Source organism: Phocoena sinus, chromosome 10, assembly GCF_008692025.1.
Source record: "Phocoena sinus isolate mPhoSin1 chromosome 10, mPhoSin1.pri, whole genome shotgun sequence".
In the NCBI taxonomy this organism is placed as follows: domain Eukaryota; kingdom Metazoa; phylum Chordata; class Mammalia; order Artiodactyla; family Phocoenidae; genus Phocoena; species Phocoena sinus.
In genome coordinates, this window is record NC_045772.1 from 7821745 (window position 1) to 7836964 (window position 15220).

The 15220-nt window shown below is 46.4% G+C and overlaps 1 protein-coding gene across 1 annotated transcript in view; it reads right to left on the bottom strand.

The window, feature by feature from the left end:
* EP300 (E1A binding protein p300) overlaps positions 1-1504 on the bottom strand; it is a 75087-nt gene extending 73583 nt beyond the window's left edge. The window contains exon 1 of the mRNA XM_032644610.1: positions 996-1504. Coding sequence (XP_032500501.1) covers positions 996-1089 — 94 coding nt within the window. The 5' untranslated portion in view covers positions 1090-1504. The remainder of the gene's footprint in view (positions 1-995) is intronic.
* Positions 1505-15220: the final 13716 nt, after the last annotated feature.

Below are 15220 nucleotides of genomic sequence, written 5' to 3' on the forward strand. Positions count from 1 at the left end.
AAGGGCTAGTCCACAAATGAGTTAAGTAAAAAATTTGGAAAGCTTTTTAAAACTAAAATCTGGACCTCCACATATGTTTAAAGTGTAAAAAAGACAAAACACACAAATACAAAACCTACTGCACATTTAAAATTCTTGTACTATCAGTTCATGTTTGCAGTTCATGATTGGGACTCTTTCAACTTTTAATCTTGATTTCCAAGTACATAACTCCATAAAATCAGTTAGTCCCCCATCCAGCCCTCCCCAAAGAGAAAGTAACTGCAAACTGCAAAGAAAATGCCTCTGTCCTCTCTCCCAACCTAAAAACCCCAGAGTTTCAGACGTTTTGGTCTGGCACCAAAGAAATGAGATGAAAAATGAACAGCGCTCCATATTGATTTTTAAAGCAAATGGGGGTGTGGGGGGGCGGCAAAAAAGCTGGGAATGGTAGATAAAATAATTCATACCAAATTTCGGGTCTGACGTTTAATTTCACGTCAAACCTGAAATCCTGGATCACACACACACAAATAAATAAAACCAAGATTTTTTTATATCCTCATCCTCAACAGAAAATCTCATGTAAAGAGAAATTCTTGAAGAGTAGAAAGCAGAGGAAACGGGACAAGTACGATCAGGAAGAAAGGATTCACCATTCCTCATTTATCAACAACAGAAAAAGTAAAATTGCAAAAAAGGCCCTTACACTCAAATGCACTGGCATTTCCAAAATTAAACTGAATGGGAACAACAATAAAGGCCATTTCTGCAGCACCACTCAATACCTCTAATTCCAGAACACATAACGATATGACACAGTATTGCAATAAATGTATTAGGAAGGAAAGAAAATGGTTGGGCTACTGGACGCCTTCGACCAGTTCATTCAAACACCTTTAAAATCAATCAAGAGGCAGAGAACTAGGAAGAGAGAGAAAGAAAATATGGACGAATAAAGCTGCGAGGAGAAAAGATTAAGGAGGAGGTGGAAGGCCAGGGTTCCCAAGACTAACCTGTGCCATCGCTGGCGGACGCCGAGAGGGCCGGAGATGAGAGTTTAGGCCGCTTGGCTGAAGGCGGCCCCGGTTCCACCACATTCTCGGCCATTTTTAATTCTTTCGGAGATACGGGCGAGGAAAACGAGAATCCCCGGGAAATCTCTTCTTCAGGCCTGGGTCCCCGCCCGGATCCCTGGGGTTGGCTTGGGGGGCTCGGCCGGCCCCCGAAGGGGGTGGGGGAAGTTCCTTTTTCTCTTCGCCGGATCGCGGTGGCTGAAGAGGGATGCGGGCTCGATAGAAAAGGTAGGGGCAAGTGCGAGGGGCCGGGCCTGAGCCCAGGCCCGGAGGAGGGCACAGGCACACAAATGCGCCGAGCGCGTCCGCTGCGGCGAATCCCCGAGAACTCGCGGCTCTAGAGGCGCAGTCCCCGGCCCGCCACGGCCGGCCCCTGCCCAGCAGAGGTCTCTCGGAGCTCCGCCGCCGCCATCAGCTTCTTCCTCCTCGGCGCTGTCCTCCTCCTTCTCATCGCCACAAGGAGGCGGGGGCGAAAAGGGGGGAGAGGAGGAGGCGACGAGAGACACTCACCTCCTCCCGGTGCCCCCTCCCGGACCTGAGCCCCCACCCTCCGAACCCTCCTCTAGCCGCCGCGCTCCGCGCCGCCGCCGCACCGGCCACTAATGGCCGCAGAGAGCTCGCCCGAGCCGAGAGCCAGGCTGGCGCCGCCGCCTCACATCGCGCGGCGGGCGGCGGAGGCGCGGCGAGGAAGCCGGGCGCAGAGCTCGCCGGCGCAGAGGGCCGAGGGGGCCGGGCCGAGCAGCGCCGCCAGCCCGCGCCGACGCCGAGGCCACCGAGGAGGCCCCGCTCTGGCGGGCGGCGCAGGCGGCTTCCTCTCGCGCCGCGCTCTCCTCCTTCGCCCTCCCTCCCGCGGAAAATAAATAAATACGGCCGCCGCTACGGCCCCCACCCCCGGCGGCCAGATGCCGGGAGCGCCCGCCCCCCGGGGCTCCGCTCGGGGCCGCCCTCGGCGGCAGGCGAAGGCGCCGCGGGGCGCGGGGTTATGTAATGGTCCCCCCTAGGCGTCGACGCCGGCCCGGCTCCCGGGCCGCGGTGGGGGTGTGTGCCGGCGGGAGGGGGCTGGGGGTCGCCTCAACCCGTGCGCCCCGGGCCCCCTGCCACTGTCTCGGCCCCTGCCGCCTCTCTCCGTCCCGGCTCTCCTCCGAACTCTCGCTCCCGCAGTTCGCACTCAGCCCGGCACCCCGCTTGCCCACTCTCGTCCGCTCCCTCTCGCCCTCTCTCCCCCCGAGCCTAGCACACAAACAAGATGGCGGCTGTTGTTTCTTCCCTCTGCCGAATCCTCCTTACAGGCTAGCGGTAGCAGCGGCGGCCGGAAATGAGCCAAGGGGCGGGGGGGTGAAAAAAAGGGGAGGGGTTGGGCCTCCAGAGGGAGGTGGCAGTGGGCGGGGCCTGGGCCCGAGCCGCTCTCACAATGGGGGAAGAGGACCCGGGGGCGGGGCCGGCTCCAATCACGGGATCCGCCCAAGGCCCCAACGCGGTTGGCGCTTCCGCAAACTCCCCCGGCGTCACCCGGTGGCTCCCTTTAAAGGGGAGGATTTGAAGGGGGGGGTCAGGGGCGGGTTCGGTATCTATTTTCAGTCGGTGGACACTTACGGGGGACTGTGTCTGGGTTGGGTCTCTGCGTAGGAGGTCGGTGGGAACTGGGGGTGACGGGGCTGGCAGCTGCTCGGGGAGGACGACAAGTCGGCGCACAGGTGGCCGAATGGGAACGCCGTGGGGATGGCCCTGCGCCCCGGGCCCTTTGGCGGCCTGACTTCCGAAGCCGGTTGAATTTACCAGGCAGGGGAAACCCCGCCGCCCGGTATTCCAGGCCAGAGACAGTGCGTTCCTCTCCATCGCTTTCCCAAAGGGAAGGGCTCACATCCAAAAATCACACCAATTACGAGTTGTTTCCTTTTTCTCTTAATTTTAGTTTTTTGACAATGGACATATATTATTTTGATAACCAGGAAACAAAAATCACAGCAGTGGGAAGATGTTTTAATACCAGATCTAAATTCATTTCTTACCCACCGTGTATCCACATTACCCCTACCAGTTAGCACTCTCACCAAAGGAGGCTTGAATTATTTTTGTGAACCACATCCAGGACCTGATGACATTTTAGGGTGTTTCTTTTAACCCACTCTCAAACCAGCTTAAAAAAAGACCATGTTTAGGCAGTGCCTTAAAGATAACGTAATTAGGGGAAAAAAGCAAAAACATACTATGCTAAAGGTAATGTAAGGATGGAAAAAAGCAAAAATGTAACGATGAAGGAAAATACTTGAATATAAATAAAATGTGGTGTGTGTGATAACAGTTTTGCAGAGGAGGGCCTTGCCAGCATTCTTTCACATTCCTACAGGTTACAGGATTCCTCTGTGTTTGGCCTTGGGTAAATTGGTGACAAGATCTCCCCAAGGAAACCCCCAAACCAGTATCTATGGAGATAGTTAAAAGCTTTTAAACATATTTCAAATCTCATTGTCCTTAGGTGATGTATGCTTGTCGTCCAGGATACTTTGGTTTTTGTTGGTGCTGTTTATTGCCTTTTAAATGAATGAATAGGAGAATAAATAAAAACCTAGGAGTGAAAATCTTAATGAAGCAACTCAGGTTGCCAGCAAGGATGAATTCTGTCCTGTGATTTCAGGCCTAATTTACCCCAAACTGCAGTGGAAAACCAGGCAAATTGAAAAGGACAGTACCGACTAACCTTAAAGTTGTTACAGGATGGATTCACCATGTTGGACTAAGGTCAGAACTGGCCTTCAGGAATGATTGAATTATCTTTAGTAGTTTATACCCACATTCACAGTAAAGAGGACAGAGGAAAGAAATGTGGACAACACCTGGAAATTTTGCCTGTAATTTCCTCGTGGGAGGTGGCTCATCCAATTTTTTGAAGAGTTCCTGACCTTTGGGAAAAGATTTGCCTAGTTTTGCAGAGGATGCAGCTTGAGACTAAACAGTATTCAAACAGCCCTGGCCCATCTAGCCCCAAATACTGTGGGACTAGGTATAGGAAACTTATCAAGGAAGATCTGAGGAACATCTCATGAGAAAATTCTGCAGAGAGGAGTCAGGGGCCATGGACCTGCCCGGAAGGGAAGGCTCTGCCTGCTGTGAATGGGGAATTCTGAAGCATGGCACTCCTGCTTTACCTTGAGTTTGACACTGAAGTCAGTCCTATTGGGAGTAGCTGGAGGAATGTTGTCAACACAAAAGGCAATCAAGGTGAAACTGCAGATGTTTTCAAAAACACAGAATTGAATCTTCAGCTTGGATTATATCTAGCCTAATCAAATGAAAACTTAATCAATTGTGGAGTGCTACGTGTAGGTGAAGAGAGCATTCCTGAAGAACGGTGCGGTGGCTGGGTGGTGGGAGAGAGTGGGGAAGGGAGACACACCAGACAGTAGAGCCTGGCAGGTAAGAAGTCAGCCAGGACTGGGTTTAAATTCCAGCTCTGTCACTTGGCAGCTGTGTGACTTGGCTCCTCATTGGGAAAATGGATTTCTTGATTAGACCTACTTTACTGCTGTGAAGACTAAACAGGATAATTCATGAATAATGCTTAACACAGTGCCTGGCATACAGTAAGTACACAATACACCTTAGTTGTTTCTGGTCATTCCTTCTAAAAGGGAAAAGGTCTTACCTAACTCAGAGAGTTGCTAGGGGAATGAAAATGAGATCACTGCATGTAAAGTGATTAGCAGTGCCCAGAGCCTGGCGATTGCTCCTGGGCTACCACACTGGCCTCTCCATAGTCAGAAGGAAACGTCTCACAGGGTTGTCCAACTCCTTTAAGACATTCTCTGTTCACCTCAAAACATCTGATCACTAATCCAGCTTCCCAGGTACCCTGATTGCCAAAAGGAGACCCCTAGAGAGTGGCACAAGAATAGGAGAAGAATGGTATTACCCCAGGGTGAATCCATCAGTTGCGTCTGGTCGAGATGCTACCCATACGACCCACTGGTACGATAGCCTTAGTTCGTCCCTGCCCGCTTTCCCCAGGATCTATACCTCTTGTTTTGTGTTTCTTATTCCTATGTCCCTCTATTTGTCCAGCTGGATATCTGGGGACCATCCATGAATCCACATAGTCCTCCCTATTCCTTCTTCCTCACACCCAGTCAAGTCCTGTGGATTCTACTTCCTGAATTATCTTCCAAATCAAGGATGTTGAACCATGTGGAAGTATTGCCTATTCACAAAAATTAAAAAAAAAAAAATACTCTTGCTCTTCCCTGGTGGTGCAGTGGTTAAGAATCTGCCTACCAATGCAGGGGACACAGGTTCAAGCCCTGGTCCAGGAAGATCCCACATGCTGCGGAGCAACTAAGCCCATGCGCCACAACTACTGAGCCTGCACTCTAGAGCCCGCGAGCCACAACTACTGAGCCCATATGCCGCAACTACTGAAGCCCGCGTTCCTAGAGCCCGTGCTCCGCGACAAGAGAAGCCACTACAATGAGAAGCACACGCATCACAATGAAGAGTAGCCCCTGCTCCACGCAACTAGAGAAAGCCCGGGTGCAGCAACGAAGACCCAATGCAGCCAAAAATTTAAAAATAAAATAAATAAATAAATGAATCTTTAAAACACAACAACAAAAAAACCTTTTATAGATGTGGCCTCGGCAAAGTTTTTCCAAAACACTGTCATCAAGAGAAAAGTGGTTCACGAACTTGGGTTGCTCCTGCAGATGTGAACGTGGACAGGATTGTGAAAGTGGCCGCACATCCTTCACAAGGAATTATTGATTTATATATTATATACTCTTGTAAAGTGTTGCTGACATTTGCAAGAACACTTTTTTTTTTTTGTGGCCACGCTGCACGTCATGCGGGATCTTACCCTGACCAGGGATTGAACCCTGTACCCCTGCAGTGGGAGCACAGAGTCTTACCCACTGGACCACAAGGGAAGTCTCCACATTTTTTTAATATCACACATTTAATAAGATCTGTTCTTTTTTTTTTTTTCCCCTTTTTTTTGCTGTACGCGGGACTCTCACTGTTGTGGCCTCTCCCGTTGTGGAGCACAGGCTCCGGACGCGCAGGCTCAGCAGCCATGGCTCATGGGCCTAGCCGCTCCGCGGCATGTGGGATCTTCCCGGACCGGGGCACGAGCCCGCGTCCCCTGCATCGGCAGGCGGACTCTCAACCACTGCGCCACCAGGGAAGCCCCTGTTATGTGTATTTTACCGACGTTTATTTAAAAAATTTTTAAATGGTTAAAAGGAGAAATTTTGTTTCATATATACATTTTATTTTAAAATATAGATGTGTATATATATATTTTTTACCACAGTAAAAAACAAACAGCTTTACAATGATGGGGTATTATGCAGTCATTTAAAAACTAGTAGGTAGATATGCAGTACCATAGAAAGATATCCATATATTGCTAAGGACAAAGAGAAAATTATAGGACAGCAAGTAAAGAATGGCTCTATTTTTACAAATGTAATTAATAATAATAATGGGTTAGAAACAGAGTGAATATGCACCCAACTGTTACCAGTGTTGGGGTGAGAGCAGTGATCTGGGGAGATTTCATTCTACATTATGAATTTTGTGGTGTGTGAAATCAGAACCAAAAAGTGTTTTTTCAAAAACCTTCAATAGTTCCTCTTTGCTGTTAGGGTAAAGTTTCATGTTCAAGAAATGGCCCTTGCCTACCTGTCTCATTCCTCTCAACTTCCTTCCTTGCAGGCAAGTGGAATTATTTTTATTCTGTTGTGCCATGCTTTCTCTGTCCCTGGGACAGTCACACGTACATTCTTTCTGTCTGAAACACTCACCGCCCTCATCCCTTTTCCCCACTTAATTCCCAGTCACCCTTGAGGTCTCAGCTCACACATCCATTTTCCTGGAAAGTCCTCCCCCATCCCCCCGAGTCCAGGTTACCGACTCCTCCCATGCCCTCCCATGGTGAGCATCCTACACTTCTAAACTGCCCCCCATTTCACACTGTGACAGTCCCTGTTGGCCTTTCCCTGTGGCAGCAGGAAGGGTGACTATGTGGTCCATCTCTCTCTCCCCAGCTCCTAATTTAGGACCTGATGCATAGTTAGAACTCAACACAAATTTCTTGAACAAATTAATGGATACCATTGACTTGTGAATCTGGTCTGGGTTGGTGGGTCTCCCTGTCCATCCTCATCTGTTTTTCTGCAGTGACAAGGATTTTCTGGCCCTGAAAAAGAGATGGTCTTTTTTCTCTGTCCATCAGGGTGCCAGCCAATCTTCCTCTCTCCTGAAGTCTTGAATTTCTTGACCTGGATTGTTTATAATTACAACAGAAGGAGAATGTTTGTATTCATTAATGATCTGGGAAACTGGGGCTCTAAAGCAAGTAAAATGTCCTTCATGAGACCCCAAACTGAGGCAGAGGGAAGGCTTGAGCTCAGGTCTTCCAGCATCACATACAGGCCTCTTAGCACTGAACACTTAGGGTGGGAAGCAGCTTCCTCATATCTCCAGCACCTCATACAGGAACTGCCACAGAATTCATAGCCAATGAGTGTTTGTTGAATGAATGAATGAATGAATAAAGGAAGAAGAAAGTTCTATACATAAACACACACTCATAGTATCTCTTCTATAAAATCAGAAGACAGAGTGCCAAAGCCACAAAAGCAGCCACAGAACTTGTAATTGTCCATGTCATTAGGCACAGTGTCCCACCATTAAGACTGAAGTGGACGAGCATAGTCTAAGGTAACTGAGGAACTTGCGTTCCTTATACCCTGAAGCAACCTTTACTGAGCATCTTCTCTGTGCCCAGCACTTTGCTGGATATTGTGAATTCCAACATGGGAAAAACACTATTCCTCTCCTCTGGGCACACTATCTGGTTGGAAAGAAACTCATAGAGGTAAAGTTCCTGGACAGAGTGATAGAGGCTCTCTCAAGGCAAACAAGGATGGTTAATTCATGAGCGAAAGCACTTGTCACATTGGTGCCTCTATGCTGCTCACCAAGGCTGGAGCATATGCTAATGAGAACAGCCAGGAAGGATTGGATACCAGAAAAGTGGGCTTGGCCAGGCCACAAAGGACCCTGTGTGCCATGCTGGGAAGTTTGGGCTGAGACCTAAGTCCTGATTTTTTGTTTGGGTTTTGTGGTCATTTGATCTATAAATTAGCACATCTGTACAGTAATTCAGTGGAATATTAAAATATGTTAGTAGTATTGCAAATAAAAATTTGATTGACTGCAAAATAAGAAAAACGATGACCTAAAATTTGCTACTTTGTATTCTAAAAGGGAGCTCCAAAGGATGACAAAAGAGACAGATATACAAATAAGATGTTTTCAATGCCTTGTACTCCTAAGTTGAGTGTAACTATCACCAAAACGTGTGGGTTTATCAGACTGTGACGCTACCTAAAGGACCTCAAAATAGCTCTGCTCTGCTGTCTGCGGCAGAAAAGGTTCTGCTCTATTCGGCAGTAGCTTATTCTTTACTATTGTTGCTATGTGACAAACTATTGGCTCTCAGTGTTAATCCAAGCCTGCTAGAGAAGGAGGGCGGGCAGAGGGCTCTGAGAGAAGCACCTTTCCCAGAATCTAATGTAACAAACGTGTCCTGAGCATTTTCAAGTTTCCCGCACGGCCCCTGGCCCTGAAGATACAGATATCCAGTTCAGTTCAGTGACCATTTATTGAATAACTCCTATATGGGAGGCACTGTGCTGGGCTCCAGGGATAGAAAGATAAATAAAATTCCCATGGTTTTGCCCTCAGTTGCTCACTATTTAATGGGAGAGATAGTTTTGTGAACAGGAAACTACAATCTAACATACAAGATGCAATGAAAGAGGCTTGGATGCTGTACAGACACTCAGAGGGGGTGCTTCAGGTGAGGTCAGCTTTGGACATGGTGATGTGCTTGTGGGAACCCATATGGAGATCTCCCATGGACAGCTGGATGTACAGGTTTTTAGGGAAATCAAACTCCGTCCTTGCCCTGGAGGGTCTTGCTATGGAGTGAAAGAAACAGAAATGTGAATATAATAGATCAATTACAATACTCTGTAGTGAAGGCTAACACAGGGGTTCACAAAGTTGATGGTATGACTATCTTGGCCTGGAAGTTGTGATGTCCCTCTAGGAGACAGCCTAGGAGGAGCTGAGTCTTGAATGATTCAGAGTGGTTATCCTTGTTAAAAAAAAAAAAAAAAGAAGAGGCTTATGTGAAATAATTGAGCAGCTCCTCTTTGGCTCTGTAGTCTAGGCACAGGTAAGAGGAGAGTGCCCAGAGCTGGCACAGCAAACATAAAGCTTAGAAGCTGGACAATGGCCACTGGTAAAGTGGCTTACTGGGGAGCTGAATGTATCACCTGGTGACATAAGATGTTTTGGGGTGTTGAGGTCATTAGAGGCAGACAAGGCAGCAAGCCCAGTGCCCCCCACTCTGCCAACCTACAGATATCTCATTCTGTAGGACTTCAGGTACACGTCCATGAGACTCAGGTGAAATACCTGCCTTGTTCTCCTACCTGCAGCCTCATTGCAGGTTTATTCTTTGCACTACTTCTTTGGCTCATCTTGGCATAAATCATAGTCAGAGCAATTTCAAGTCAAGTCCAAATCAATATTCTCACTCATCCTTGAACATTAATTAAATTCTGTGCTTTGACCCAACTCAGCTTTCTAGGTAAGGGAAACAGACTCTGTAAAGGCCTGAAGTCACTGTTGCCGTAGCTAAAAGTGTGTAGAGTAACTAATAGGAGATTCGTGAAGTCATGTATTAATTTATCAAAATTGTTTGAATTGGCACCTCATGTGGCAAACAAAGGGTTAACGTATCCACAGGGCTCTTGCAAAAAGATAAAGGAAAAAAAAGTAGAAAAACATTGGGCAAATAACCCTCCCCAAGCATTAAACAGTTGTGGCTGACAAACCTTAAGGTGACTCCCAATAATTCCCACCTCCTGGTGTCCATGCCTCTGTGTAATTCCCTCCCCTGAAGTGTGGGCAGAAGCTGTGGCTCACTTCTAACCAGTAGAATATGGCAAAGGTAACGGGATGACACTCCCAGATCATGCTGTGTTACGTATGACTGTATCAAGAGCAGCCACATTGAGAAGCTCACCTGGCAAGGGACTCTGGGTGGTCTCGAGGAACTGCAGGAGGCCATCAGCCAACACAAAGCCGGGGCATCAGTCATACAGCTACAAGGAAATGAATTCTGCAACCATCTGAATGAGCTTGGAAATAGATTCTTCCTCATTTGAGCCTCCCAATGAAAATGTAGTTCAGTCGACACTTTGTGCGGCCCTGGGAGACGCTGAAGTAAGGACCCAGCTAGGCTATGCCTGGACTCCTGACCCACATAAACTGAGATAATAAATATATGTACTGTTTTTTTTTTTTTTTTTTTTTTTTTTTTAAAGTTATTTATTTATTGGCTGCGTTGAGTCTTCGTTGCGGTGTGCGGGCTTCTCATTGTGGTGGCCTCTCCTGTTGCGGAGCACAGGCTCTAGGCATGCGGGCTTCAGTAGTTGTAGCTTGTGGGCTCTAGAGCGCAGGCTCAGCAGTTGTGGCGCAGGGGCTTAGCTGCTCCACGACATGTGGGATCTTCCAGGACCCGGGCACGAACCCGTGTCCCCTGAATCGGCAGGCGGACTCTCAACCACTGCGCCACCAGGGAAGTCCCCTATATGTACTGTTTTAAGCCACTAAATTTGTGTAACTTGTAATGTAGCAGTAGAAAACTAAAACAATACAGGAAAGGAAATACCAACAGGACTTTTTTTTATGCAAATGTATGTATGTATGTATTTTTGTATTTATTTATTTATTTAAGCCTCGCTGGGTGACTTGTGGGCTTTTAGTTCCCGAATCCTCGGCAGTGAAAGCGAGGATCCTAACCACTGGGCCACCAGGGAATTCCCCATGCAAATGTATTTTTAAGTAGGTAATATATTAACATGGTTTAGCACTGTAAAAGACAGCTTTTTCGTCCTACTCTTGTCCGCCAGTGACAATCTTTGTTACCAGTTTCTTCCGTATGCTCCCAGAGCTAATCAGTGCACATATGAGGAAACAAATGTATATTTCTTTGCCTTTTTAAAACTATTTTTTTAGTTAAGTGGTATTATACATATGCTATTCTGAACCTTTATTTTTATTTTTATATTGTGAAATACATCATACCCACAGAGGAGTGTATGAAACATATACATACATTTTAAAGACAAAGCCAACACATTGTAAAACCGTCATACAGGTAATGAAATAAAATAAAGCCAGTATCTTAGCAGCCCTACCCCTGGCTGGGTGGCCTCTCCTATCACAAACCCCTTGCTTCTCAGAGGACGTAACCACTACACTGACTTCAGTCATTATCATTCCCTAGTCTTTTTATTTTATTTTATAAATTTACATTATTTATTTATTTATTTTTGGCTGCGTTGGGTCTTCATCGCTGCGTACGGGCTTTTTCTAGCTGCAGCGAGCAGGGGTTACTCTTCATTGCAGTGCGCAGGCTTCTCATTGTGGTGGCTTCTCTTGTTGCAGAGCACGGGCTCTAGGCGCACGGACTTCAGTAGCTGTGGCATGCGGGCTCAGTAGTTGTGGCTTGCAGGCTCTAGAGCGCAGGCTCAATAACTGTGGTGCATGGGCTTAGTTGCTCCGTGGCATGTGGGGTCTTCCCGGACCGGGGAACAAACCCGTGTCCCGTGCACTGGTAGGCGGATTCTTAGCCATTGCACCACCAGGGAAGTCCCCCTCCTACTCTATTTAATATAGTTTTTCCTCCTATGTTTGCATCCTCAGACACTGTACAGTAGTTTAGCTCCACCCATTTTTGACCTTTATATAAGGAGAATCATGCTCTTCATTTGTGACTTATTTAGCTTGCTTTTTTTTTTTTTTTTTTGCGATACGCGGGCCTCTCACTGTTGTGGCCTCTCCCGTTGCGGAGCACAGGTTCCGGACGCGCAGGCTCAGTGGCCATGGCTCACGGTCCCAGCCGCTCCGCAGCATGTGGGATCTTCCCGGACCGGGGCACGAACCCGTGTCCCCTGCATTGGCAGGCGGACTCTCAACCACTGCGCCACCAGGGAAGCCCTAGCTCGCATTTTTATGCACCTCGGTCATGAGGATGAATGAAGTTGTGAGTTGTTCATTCTATTGTTGTATGGTTTTCCACTGTTTTTAACAAACTACAATTTATTTTTCCATTCTACTATGGATGGACATTTAAGATTTTACATTTTTGTTCCATTGGGAACAATTCTGCTCTGAAATTCATTTACATAACTCCTGGTATACATGGGCAAGGCTTTCTCAAGGAGTATAGATACCAGGATTGGAATTTCTGGGATATAGGGCATTCATATCTTCAGCTTTTCTGAGCAGTTTATCAGTTTATACTCCTGCCGGCAGTGTATGAGAGTTCCTATTGCTCCACATCATTGAGGACATTTGGTATTGTCAGACTTCTTAATTTTAGCTACTCTGGTGGGAATGCAGTGCAGTCTTGGTGTGATTTTAATTTGTATTTCCCTTAATGCCCATTAGGAGTTCTTCTTTTATGGAGTGCCAGTTCAAGCTTTTGTTCAATTTTCCGTTGGTTTGTTTGTCTTTGTCTGATCGATGATTTGTAATTTCCCACTTTGTTGTTGTCCTTTAACTTTGCAAATGGATCTTAAGTATATAGGATGTTCACCTTCAATTATGAAAAGAGATGATAAAACTATGATGGCGTTCTTTTTGTTATCAGATTGGGCAAATATCAAGGAGTTTGATAATATTCTTGGCTGGCATGTGAAGAATGTATAGTAGTACATTACAGACGGGTGTGTAAATTGGTGAACTTCTATGATATCAGCATGGCACATCTAACACACTTTGAAATGTATGTATGGTTTGACTCAGCCATTTCATTTCTAGGAATTTATCCTGTGATATACAGCTGTTCCCCAACTTACGATGGTTCAACCTTAGGATGGTGCGAAAGTGACACTCATTCAGTAGAAACCATACTTCAAATTTTGAATTTGGATCTTTTCCTGAGTTAGTGGTATTTGGGAGAATTGCTCTCTCAGGATGCTGGGCAGGGCAGCAGCTATGGCTCCCAGGCAGCCACGTGATCACGAGGGTAAACACCCAATACACCTACAACCATTCTGGACCCAGACAGCCACTCTGTTTTTCACTTTCAGTACAGTATTCATATAATGACATGAGATAGTCGACACTTTATTATCAAATAGGCTTTGTGTTAGATGATTTTGCCCAACTGTAGGCTAATGTAATTGTTCTGAGCACGTTTAAGGTAGGCTCAGCTAAACTTGATGTGTTGTAGGTTTAGGTGTATTGAATGCATTTTTTAAAATAAATTTATTTATTATTATTTATTTTGCCTGTGTTGGGTCTTCGTTGCTGCACGTGGGCTTTCTCTAGTTGTGACGAGTGGGGGCTACTCTTTGTTGCAGTGCACGGGCTTCTCATTGCCGTAGCTTCTCTTGTTGTGGAGCACGGGCTCTAGGCACACGGGCTTCAGTAGTTGTAGTGCATGGGCTTAGTCGCTGCATGGCATGTGGGATCTTCCTGGACCAGAGCTCAAACCCGTGTCCCCTGAATTGACAGGTGGATTCTTAACCACTGCGCCACCAGGGAAGTCCCTTGAATGCATTTTTGACTTATAGTATTTTCAACTTATGATGGGTTATAGGGACATAACCCCATCTTAAGGTCGAGGAAGGTCTGTATTCGCTTATGTGTGAAATGACACATTCAAGGTTATTCAGGGTAACATTGTTATAATAGCAAAAGATTGAAAACAACTTAAATACCTAGCAGCTAAGGACTGCTTCAATAATTTATGACGCATCTTTACAAAGGAACATGCAGATTTAAAAAAAATTTATACAAGCTGAAAAGGAATATCTTTCAAGATACATTGTTAAGAAGGAAAATAGCCAGGTGTAGAATACTTTGTATAATATGCTACAGCACCTACAGTATATATGCACATATGCTTGTATTTGCAAAGAATATCTTGAAAGGATCCTCAAGAAAATAGGTATAGTGGGTGATTGGGGAATTAGGGTGGAAAGAGACTTTTTTTTACTGTATGTCCCTTTGCACCTTTTGGATTTTCTACTAGGTGCACATATCACCTAAAAGTAAGTTAAATAATTTTAAAATGTATTGAGCTCCAATTATGGGCCAGTTCTGTGCTAAATCCTAGAGATATGGTGGTGACCAAAACAAAGACTTTGCCTTGTGGAGCTCCTCGTCTAGTGATGGGTGACTGTCCCTGAAACCATCATTGGGGTGATATGTGATGAGTGCTCTAATAGGGGACATTGAGGCACTTTGGAGGAAAGTGACACAAAGCAGGGATGTCTAACAGAGCCTTGCAGGTGAGCAGGCAGCCTGATGTTTACATGAGGAGCAGAAAGAAGAGGGAGCCAGCCTGTGGATGTGGCTTGCAGAGACCACAGGCCCCAGCAGAGGAAACAGCATTTATGGAGGGAGAGCAGAGCTCTGTCCATTTGAGGAACTGAAAGAAGTTCGGCTCAGCAGGAAGTTGACAAGAGCAGAGTTGGTTTTCAGAAAAAGCCACAGTAGAAGTATGGGGAAAGGATTGAAAGGGGACAAGAGTGGAGTCCAGAAGACTGGTTAGGAAGCTTCTGCCGTCATCAGGTGATAGAGGACAGGTGGCTGGATCAAGATGGTGGCCGTGGGGATAGAAAGGATGGGACAGACTCCAGAGATATGGAGAATATAGAATTTACAGACCTGGTGGTTGGATGACAGGGTGAAGGAGAGAGAGGATCAGTATAACAATAAAGACTAATATTTGGTAAGGATTTACCACGCGGTAGTACCTGCCCAGCACTTGGCGTGACTCTGTCATTCAGCCGTCTCAGTGATCTGGAGAGGTAGGTCTGCCACGATGAGAGTATACAGATTTAAAGTAGGTTAAGGAACTTGCTTGAAGTCACATAGGTACTATGTAGCAGAATCAGCATTTGAAGCCATATATCTGGCTGCCAAGTTCCTACTCTCGACCCATCTCTTAAGGGTGACTCCCAGGTGTCAGGTTTGGGCAAATGAGTGGCTGATGACTCTATTTATTGAGAGAAGAAGGTTTGAGGAAGAAAATGGACATCTATTCTTCTAAGTTAAGGTCCCTGCAAGACCCT